At 38.0% G+C, this 11111-nt stretch overlaps 1 protein-coding gene across 1 annotated transcript in view; it reads right to left on the bottom strand.

The window, feature by feature from the left end:
- Window positions 1-429: 429 nt before the first annotated feature.
- Window positions 430-11111, bottom strand: part of SLC38A4 (solute carrier family 38 member 4) — a gene marked incomplete at both ends in the record, with an annotated part of 32984 nt that continues 22302 nt past the window's right edge. The window contains 4 exons of the mRNA XM_080705183.1: window positions 430-531; window positions 2308-2405; window positions 3918-4062; window positions 9611-9735. Coding sequence (XP_080561309.1) covers window positions 430-531; window positions 2308-2405; window positions 3918-4062; window positions 9611-9735 — 470 coding nt within the window. The remainder of the gene's footprint in view (window positions 532-2307; window positions 2406-3917; window positions 4063-9610; window positions 9736-11111) is intronic.

Here is an 11111-nt window from a genome sequence, read left to right as displayed (position 1 = left end):
GGTGCATGCTGGGGAAAGTTATTAAGTAGTAACAGCCACCAGGGCACTTTATTTGATGTTTTGAGAATACAACTACTTGTTACTTTTTTTAGAAAGTGGAAGATGGGGAGTCAGCAGGCACTGAGGATCATTACACGCAGCCATCCTGATTCTGCTTGTACAGCAGCAAAAATGCACCTTGGTCATCTCACACTGTCTTATTAAAACCTGGGTGGAAATGTGCACAGAAGATTCTAAATACATCAACAGCCATTTTGACAAAAGCCATGATTTTCTCTTTTGTAGGTGTCTAGTGATATTACTAGCAAATGTCTTTGGAATCTTGCTGTTATTTTCTATGAATAACATTCCCATCACAATAACTCAATTGTCTTTTGGGGCACAACTTGCAACCATTTCCAACAGGAAAAGAAAGCATTTTCCCTTGAGTTAATGATGCTTGGAATTGGGAGGATCGTAAATCCAGTCCATTATAATGAGTGTCATACTTCCAATCATGAAGATAATTCCAATCACAAGAAATATCAAAGCCTGTAATTCAGGGAGAACTTGTTAGGGAACACCGAGACCATGCTTCACAGTTTGTTTTATAAGTTATTTATGTAAGATGACAATCCCACCTTCATATTAAATTATAACATTCTTAATAACTCAGATATCCAACAAATCAGTCAATTTTTAACCCAAGTTGGGAAAAGAGGGGGAATACAGTGGAGAAATATAATCTAAAATTTCAACAATAGAGTAATGGTTAATTGATTTGGTACCTCAAAATGAATGCCTTGTGATCTTTAAAAAAATTAAGTGATAGGAAGAGATCTAATAACCTATGAAATACAATCTTTTAGGTGAAAAAGTGCTAGCCATAGAACAGTAGTGTATATTACTCTAATTTTATAAGGTAAATAAATAAAAATAAAAATAAACAGAAAAGCCTAATATATATTGCACATTTCTGAAAAAAGACAAAAAAGGTGTAATATACATCTTTGTATATATGAAATTTATATATACATACTATATGTATAGTATATATAATACTTTAGAATTTTAATACTAGAAGCATTAATTATCATATTGCTCTAATTCTATATATGAGAAATAAGGCTCATATTTTTTACTAGCGAGAGTCTAAGAGAGAATTTTACAACTGACCAAAGAAATAATGGATCATAAACAGGACAAGGCACTTGACCACGTCACATTGCTATAGGAGTCCAGACAAGATGGGTTGGAGTGAAAGGCCTGGGGCAATATAATGGGAAGAGATTTTGCTATCAAATTATCCTGAAATCCCTGAATTATCTGAAGAGGTGATTAACTTCAAGGTAAAAATTCAGAGTAATTTAGGATGAAACATTCTTTTTTATATATACTATGTTTTTATTGGTACATTATGGTTTCACATCATAATATAAATCATGTGACATATATGCACACAGCACTTGGTGCACCCTACCTCACCATTTTCCCCCTTCCCAATACAAACTAGTTCCTATTGGGAAGACTGATGTTGGTATAGTCACATATGTACACACATTTGATGCTAGTATTTCCATTAATGAACCTCAGTCTTAGGAAGAAGCATTCTTTGTAAGCCTTAATAAAAAGACCTTCCTAAGCAGTCACTAGTAATATTTATTTATTGGAGGAATAATTATTTCTAATGTATGGTTCTGTCGTATTAGTATGGAAGAGAAATATGTATTTTGTTATTTAATAAGATATTTTATATCTTAAAGTAGTTAACTGGAATATAAGTAGTTCTGTTCTGGATCTCAGTCCAAACTAGGAGACTGCAGGGTATGGTGGAAGAGCAAAATCAGAGCAGCCCTTTGCCCTTGTAAACCTAACTAGTTGGACCAAAGTGCTTGCACATTCTGTAACTCTGGTAGGGAGCCTAAGTCCTTCCTGATAATTCCACACAGATTGAACAGCTAGAGCTTGGCACTGGAGACTAGGATGCACCTAATGCACAAGCCTGTGGGGGGAAAAACATTAGCATTTGATACAAGAGGACTCAATGCAAAACATTTGCTATTTGAAGAGAAGAAATCCTAAAATTATCCAAGTTCCAGAAATCAGCCCTTTTTAATTCTATCAAAGAGCTCTAGCCCATCTTTGGATTTTGGTTTTTGCTCATTGTTTCATTTCTCTTTCATTTCATTTTGCTTTTATTAATCTTTTACTGGTGGATAATAGCACAATTCATAATCATTTCATTTTTCTGAAGCATGTGTATTGTCTGGTTCACTCTAAGTAGTGGAAGTGCAACTTCTAACGGGAGAAACTGCAAGTCTTACTTACCCCAACCTTTTGGGGTGACCTCAGAGGTTCTTTCTTGACAAGCTTCAGATAAAAAGCGGCTGGAAGGATGAAAACCAGCATAGTGGCAGAAGAAGCTCCTGAGGAGAGAGATGCAGGGCAGGTCAATGTTGTGCATGGTAAGTCTTTCCAGAATAGCACCAGAGACCATGCACCTCAGAGGAACCAGACACAAAGCGATCCTACTCTTCTTAGCACTAAAAGCACATACTGAGATCCCATAAGCTGAGCTTGTCTAACTATTCATAGTAAGTATGTTTATAGAGAAAATTAAAACACACACAACATCATATCTGCATAATTATACTGTTGTAAAATAAGCATTAAAAGCCCCAAATAACACAAATATAGAAAACATTAGTAATATAAGTGCTTACTAAGAAGTTCAAACCCATCGCATACTCTTCCTAGCCACCTCTTACTTTTCAGGTTGCCTATACCTGGCCGATTCTTTTGAAAGTTTTGCATTGTGTTAAAAATGTAAGTAAATCCTCAATCAGTAGGATGAAAAATTAAATACCTTAGTAGATCATGTAGTTAAGAGAAAGAAAATGTTTTTAAAATAAACCCCGCATTCCTTCAAATATATCTTTTAATTCTCAGTTAAGACTCAGAACTGAGAGAACTTTTGGTAGGTAAAATCTGTCTTCCTCTTTTTTTATCTTCTTGGTGGGGGTGGTACTTGGAATTGAACCCAGGGGCATTCTACCTCCAAGCTATACCCCCAATCCTTTTTGTTTTTTTATTTTGAAACAAGGTCTGGCTGCTAAGTCATTGAGGATCTTGGTAAGTTGCTGAGGCTACCCTTGAACCTATGATCCTTTGGTCACAGCCTCCCAAGTACTAGGATTAGAGGGGTATACCACTGCATTCCTCTTGTCTTCCTGACTCTTGTTTTTTTTTTTTTTTTTTTTCAGTACTGGGGATGGAACCCAGAGGCATTCTGCCTTCAAGCTATACCCCAGCCTTATTTTTTATTCTTTATTTTTGAAACAGGGTCTCACTTAGTTGCAAAGGGCCTCACTAAAGAGCTGAGGCCATCCACAAACTACAATCCTCCTATCTCAGCCTCCCAAATGCTGGGATTACAAGCATGTGCCACCATGCATGGCTTTTTCCTGACTCCTTAATGACAGAGGTATGACTCACTTCCAAAATTTGGGTATGCCCCAAGGTATTTCACTTGACTTCTTTGAGCTCAGTTTCCTCATCTGTCAGAAAAAGAAGCTGAAGCTGGGAGTAGTGGCGCATGCCTATAATCCCAGTGCTTGGGAAGCTGAGACAGGGTGATGGTAGAGTAGTGTGGGTAGCATCATCAGTAACAAGTGAGAAAGACTCTCAGAATTTTGTATCAGAAAAAAAAAAAAAAAAAAGCTGGGATGTAGATTGGAGGTAGAATTCTCTTATGTTCCAGCTCCAGTTCTCCTGACCCCTCCCCCCAACAAAAAAGGGCAATTTGAACTAACTGACCTTCAAGGCAGCTCCCAATGTGATTTAAGAGGGAGGGAAGGTCCTGACTACCCAGCAGTGGCTCCTTGACAACCACTCAAGGAAGTAGGATTTGGCTGAATAAGAGACTCTTTGAAACTTACCTATGAATCCAAAGATGTATTTTATAGTTGGCACAAGGATGACCAGGACATTATTAAATGCAATAATCACAGCTGCAATCAGGAAATGTCTGATCCAGCTGAAGGGTCTTCTGGGAAATAACAGCGTGATCACTGATGTGCGGATCTGCAACACGGACACACAAGGGTGAGGTCACTACTTTGTTTTTGACTTTTCGTATTATTCTTTATATTCTCATCCTTCTATAGTATTTTCTTTCTTTTTTGATGCCCCCAAAAGATCTTGATGCTTTTCCCCAATATTTTTTGTGTTAAAACACACATAACAGGTGGGTGTGGTGATACATGCTTATAATCCCATATTTGGGATGCTGAGGCAGGAGAATCACAGGCTTGAGGCCAGCCTCAGCAATTTAGCTAGACTCTCACCAACTTAATGAGACACTGTTTCAAAATCAAAACCAAAAGGGCTGGGGGTGTAGCTCAGAGGTAGAATGCTTCTGGATTCAATCCCCAGTAACATACACACACACACACACACACACACACACACACACACACACACTCGCATAATTTGCCACTGTATCCATTTTTAATGGTATTAACCTTATTTAAGTAGTATTAAGTTAATTCACTCATAAAGTGATTCATTCATGAAGGTTGCTGTGCAATTTTCATGCTGATTTTTGATGTCTGAGATAGTGTCATTTTTCCTGGGTAGTATATTATATGTTCATTTGCTTAGTTTTTAGGTTTTTTGGCTACAAACCTGGGTCCTTCTTAATTTCTCACTCTCTATATCCTCCCACTAGATATATAAAGCAATATGACACTTTTTGTTTTATTCCTTTCTCTTCTTCCCCTTTTACTTTCCCCACCAATAGATTATAAATCCACAAAGGGCAAGAAATTGAATTTAATCATTTCAACATCCCTCAGAGTTGCTAGTGTTATATCTTAAATAGCAGGCAAATGTAACTTTTGAATCAAATTGATAAGATTCTTTTTTCTGCTTCAAGTCCTTGGCAGATTTTAGCCCGGGTTTAGTAGCTAACATAAGTAGGTGAAGGGTCCAGAGAGGCTGCCTTTGCAGCAGCTTCTCAAGTTTCTGGTGCTGTAACCCGATAGAGATCCCTTGGGCAGAGGGAGGGGGTGCTCTAAGCACACGCTTATCTGTTGGAAGACACTTTTTTTTTTTTTTTACTTTTTTTTACTTAGTGGAATTACTCCATTGGCTTTTCAATAAGCAAATACTTCACATTTTTAGAAATGCTGGGTTTGATTTTTATTTTAAGATATTAGCTCTGAGGTCTCTTAGTGGTGCAGAGATGGGAACCATTTAAAAGAGCAAAGCATAAGATTTATTGTGAAACATGTATGATCACCAAAACACGCCTGCAAATTGCTTGCAGTTCTCCTGTCACATTCCTTTCATACCACTCCACCAACAAATTAAAACCATCTGCTTAGGTTGAAAAGGGAATTTCATTTCTGGAACGGCAAACCAGATAGGACCTGAAAAAGGTTTAATGATGACTTTCTAAAAGATTTGAAAAATTGGATTAATGAAAATTATGAAACTCATTTTGAAAAGGATTCCAAGGAATGCAAATGGTTTGATGTTACTCCCAGCAGCCTCTAAGTTGTTTTTTTTTTTTTATTATGACCTACAATTAGGGTTTATTCAGTATTGTTTGAAGTGGTCTTAACACAAGCCTTCTATGATACATACATTGCATTTAAGGGCTCGTCTGACAGTGCTAGACTTATGGAATAAGTAAGTCGAAGACAGGTTCATTTTTCAGGCAGATCTCACACTTATGCACTATTTAGCCCTTTGATAAAATGGTGCATTTAATTCAGTAAGCTGAGTTAGAGGTGATCCTGTATGTAAGGGACCTCTCAGGGGAAACACAATTTCCTAAGATATCATGGCTTCTGGAAAGACTAAAGTTTTGCTAATTGATGTAAAAGAAGATTTGAGGAATAATAGGTAGAATGCTTGGAGTAAATGGGAAAGCTCTGCCCTCACGGTAAATAAGGATTAAGAAAATCCCAAACAGAATGTACTGTTGCCAAAACATTCCTGAAGAGGGCAACAGAGCAAAGATGGAGGGAGTCTGCGGTGGCCTGGCCCCGGAAGAGCGGAAGAAGGAATCTTGCAGTGCATTCCAAGTTAAGGTGCTGTCTTAGGGCTGAGCCTGGGATCAGACGGACCTCAGCAGCTCTAATCCCCCAAGTCAGGACAGAGGCGACGACTCTAGCTTATGACCCACAAAGCTTGTCGCGTGCTCACTTGTCCACGTGCCCTTTCCTTTTCATACACAAACTGATAAGAATCTGGAAATGTGGGGCAGATGTGGTGGGTGGGGGAAGTTCCCAGTGACAGCCAGGGCCTCTGACCCAGCTTTATTCCAGAAAGGTTCTATGTATTGCTGGTGAAAGCAGGCTATTTCCAGAGAGTGTCCTGGACACAGGTTGTTAGGAGATGCTGGTTCCCATGTGGACTGAATGGAGGCAGGGGAGGAAGTGAGAGCCTTAACGCTGAGCTCTGTATAAATAAATTAGTTAATTCCTTCATTGCTGAGAAATGACTTGGAAACTCTTCCAAGGTGCAAGACTGCTTCAGGCGAGGGTGTTAGAAATATCTACTGTACTGCGGTTCATGGCCACCTCTGCCATATTTCTATACCTATGTCCATGTCTGCTTCAAAATGGGAGGTTGGGGGCAATCCAAGTGAGATGAGCGATTTTTACTAGGGGAATAAGAAATAGAAGCAGCAAAAAAAAAAAAAAAAAAAAAATCTGAGGCATTGGCTTGCTTTTTCAAAAGGCACAGAAAGTGGAATTGGAGTCTGTATGTTCACGATCAACCATAAGGATTATGCAGTGTTTTTTCTTTTCATGGTGATATATGAACTTTACAACATAAAAAGAGGCACAAGCTGAAAATGGCATTATCAGCTTTCGGATAATGTCCTCTGCTATGGGTCCTCTGGAAATGAAGTTCCATAATAGACCCCCAAACTGCTAAGGAAATAAATGTTGGACTGCTGGGGAAAAGATCACCTCCTTTCCCTTCACTTACACATCTGTTTAACAAATATTATACCAGTGAGTTACTATATGCCTTTGACTTAGAAGGAAAAAGAAACCAATCTAACAGGAGAAAAGATAATGAATACAGTCAAAGGAAAAAGCAAATAAGCCTTTATCGTATCTTTTTGAGCTCCTAAGAAAGACAACCTAGTTATCATTTGCTGGTGAAGGGAAATGCAAAATAATAGTTAAAAATGACAGATTTCAATTCAGACAGGGCTTATTTGTTATATTATTTGTACATGGGAATATAAAAGAATAAACTTCTTAGTGGTCAAGTCTCTTCTTTTCCTTTCTTTCTTTCTGGTGGTAATGGGGATTGAACCAAGGGGCATTTTATCTCTGAGCTAAACTCAGCCACATTTTATTTTTCTATTTTGAAACAGTGTCTCACTGAGTTGCTAAGGCTGGCCTTCAGCTCAAGATTCTCCTATCCCAGCCTCCCAAGTACTGGGATCTTAGGCATGTGCCATCAGGCTCAGCTGGTCAAGTGTTTCTTAATGCAAAGAAATCTATCAGGAGAACCAAGCTGTGACTCAGCATTTGACGTACTGAAAATCTTGGCTCTGAATTATAAGAATCATTGTTTTTAATTAGTTCAGAATCATTGCAGAATCAAACAATGACACCACTCACTAACAACTTCTATCACTTTGGCAAAAAGGTATCTGAATTTAGCCTTGTAGGACTTGATTGGGATACTTGTCACCACCACTCATGGATATATCCATCACATGCATGAAGACTCTATTCATATAGCCCAGATCCTCACCCAAATCAAATTTATGGCACATGGCAAGGGAAATAGCTTGTGCTTTTGTGAGAAAAGAAATATATGCATTTCAAGAAAATACAAGGTTAAAGACCATTATTTCTTAGCAGGCATTACTGGGTTTATCTTACGTGCTGGTAGCCAAGCACATATGCAGCCTCCAGGGACTTACAAGGCAGTGAGGAAGGGGGCACTTATGCAGACAACACTGGAAGGGTAAAGGCAGTGTTATGCACAAAATGTTTCATTGGATGCTAATATTGAGTGAAAATACATGGGATGAATAGCAGTTATTTTTCTCAATTTTGATTCTTGTGGTCAATTTGGATTCTGATGTTTAAAAACTATTGCTATTTCTCATGATTAGAATTCTTCCAGGACTTTCTCACATAGGGTAGGAGTTTCTAAAGGAAGACTTGGATTTGAAATTGAGGTAAAATACACATCATTAACTGAAAGGTTGGCTTTACTTCCCTCCCAAGGTGGTCGCCATCAGTGTTATCATGTATGAGTCAGTCCTGCTTACTAGCTGTGTGGCCACAACCAAAATCCATCAACCTCTTGAAACTGGCTTGAAAACCCTATATTTAGGCCTTAGGAATAAAGCAATACAGAAGCACATCACAGATATCCTTCATAAAATGCTTTGATTTAACAATGATGTGAGTGCTCCTACCTCCCAAAATTTAGTTAGTGATATCTGGCCCTGCAAGAAGAGGAAAACCAGATATTCTTAGTGAAACTGCTTGCTTAGACATTTGATCGCACAGTACACCTTCTGGTTTACAGCTGTCTTCTGTCTTGTACCCACTCTGGGGCTGATGTTAGGCTAAAGCTATGTGTACGTCATTTGAAATACTTTCAGATACATTAAAGGCAAGACATTACTTAAGAGTAAATTATTAGCCACCCTAGCAAGAACGATCTGATTTCATGCAGTCATGAAAAAGGAATGTGCCCAAATATATTTTATCACAGAAGCTGCATTTAAAGCAACCACAGTGTCATTATAAAAGTGGTTCTCATATGCCTGGGCCCTGGATGGAACATTTTGTATATAACAGTGCTGGTTACTGTGTTAGTTTTTTGCTCTAAATGAATGAATAAATTGTGTTTATAAAAGAAGAGTGGGCTGGCTGGCAAAGACCTGTGTTTACCCATACATGTTGGTTTTAGCTCATGCATCCCAAATCTTCACTGCCAGCTTGGCTCTGGGGTCCCCCAGAACATCGATGCCAATGGCAGATGCCAAGCAGAGATGGTCTGAGTCAGCCACAAGGCATGTATCATTTTGGTGGGGGAAGTGTAGAAGAGATGTATGATGGATAACACAGCTAATTGTGATTTTTTTCAGAAATCTTGTTTTGTTTTTACTTTACACTAATCCCCTTCTCATTAGCCTTCCAGACATCATATTAAATAAGATGACTTTTGATGCTATTCCAGTGCAACAAACTGCAAAAGAGAAAATGAAATAGCTTCAAAACCGTGACAATATGATGGCAAGTTAAAGTGACGTGGCCTTCAAGCTTTAGACATTATATGAATGCCTATTCATTTTTACTACCCACAAGATAGCAGTTTGAGCTCTGAGTTTTAAATTTGAATTTAAGAAGACATTTTGTGATTTCCTTCCTACACTTTAAAAATATCACTTGAAAAAACTTGCTATATCTACCTAGTAAGTGATCAGTTTTAAGTGTCTCCAAAATGCTATGTGAAAATAATAATGTACTTGGGCATTGCAAACATAACTTACATTATAATTGGATTCACATCAAGTCACAACAGTGTGAATCTACGAGTTAAATAGGTTTCTTTTATTGGAGACTTATATACTTACTGGGAACAGGACAATGGGCACAGTTAGTGTTACTGCTACCAGGACTGCCAGACGAACCATAAGAAGAGGGATGTCGAATGTATACACTTTGCTGTAAGCATGAAGCAATTCATCCTCAACTTCTCCTACAAGAGAGGGAAGAATGAGCTGACTTGGTGTGGCCTCCTTGGCACTGATTACTTATAGAAACATTTTATGGAGGAAACATAGGAGAATGGAAAAGACTCAGTTCTGGGAACCTGGACACCTCTGTTTCTTATCTAATCTCTGAACTTATCAGTTATGAATGTTGCAGGATCTAACAGAAAATTGTTAATATGCTCAGCAAGCTACTTTTCATAATAATAAATCTATCTCTACGATAGAGAAGTATCACAAACCAGACTGAGGTGCTCACGTTAGAGGGGAGGAAAGGTCCAAGCCCCACCACAATGACCCTCCCATCCTACCCCATCCCCCTCTGACCTCATCTGCCCAGCTATCCTTGATTCAATTTTTCTAAACCCAGTATGGAGATTCCAGGACTAGTGAGCTCTAACATAGTCTCACACTCACTAGTTAACTCCATCTTGACAATGAAATACCTTCTCTTGGAGTTTTTCAAGTTTTTGTTGTCTTAAACTCACCAAGTAGCAACATTTAGGTATGAATAAGTATAACATTTTTATAGGGTTGCCAACGAATATTGCTCTAAGATTCAGACAATGCCGCCCTTGAAAACACATTCAAACAGAATTCTATATGCAAATGGTGAGGAGATAATTATGGAAACAGATGAACTTAGATCTTCCCACTATCTCTCCCAAAATCAGACAAAAAAGGATAAAAAAGGGTAAAAAATATCTTTAATGGTATTGACCTTGACTTTTATCAACCCATAACCAACATTAAGTTAATGCACAACCTAAAGCAAGTGCTTGATTAAGAATCAAATATCTCTTAAACAGAAAACAAACCTAAGCAAATGGTGGCCTATTCCTGAGTCACCTTCCTTCACCTGCATGACCCCAGATCATCATGCAATCAATTTAGTTTAATAAGTCAGCCAGGAAAAACAAAAAAACAAAAAGATCCAATGTTAGGACATCTGTTGATCCACACTTTATGTGAGGAATACAAGGAATACAACAATGCTACTCCTTTTGTGTATTATTAAGATACCAGAGAGAAAATGTGCAATGCAGAATATAATCAGCTTTTTATTTTTTGTAGAACATTCTCAGATTGAAGGAAATTCTATATTCTTCTCTTTCATAGGAAACCATTCACTATAACAAAATAGAATATGATTAACCAGAAATTTAACTTAATGCTCCAAACCCCCAGATTTGACTTGTCTGATAAATAAGAAGCTTCAAATAAAGTTTAAACTTGAGGATTTGTGAATTTTTTTTTTGCTCTTTGCTTGGCAGTTATTCCAGCAACAGAGCGACATCACATGCAATGGATTCATTCTCATTGCTTTTAGCCTGAGATGCACCAGGGAATATTGAGCCAAAGA

The sequence above is a fragment of the Muscardinus avellanarius genome, assembly GCF_963383645.1.
Source record: "Muscardinus avellanarius genome assembly, chromosome: 11".
In the NCBI taxonomy this organism is placed as follows: Eukaryota; Metazoa; Chordata; class Mammalia; order Rodentia; family Gliridae; genus Muscardinus; species Muscardinus avellanarius.
The sequence above is the reverse complement of the archived record's forward strand: the minus strand, read 5'-3'. Positions and strand labels throughout refer to the sequence as shown.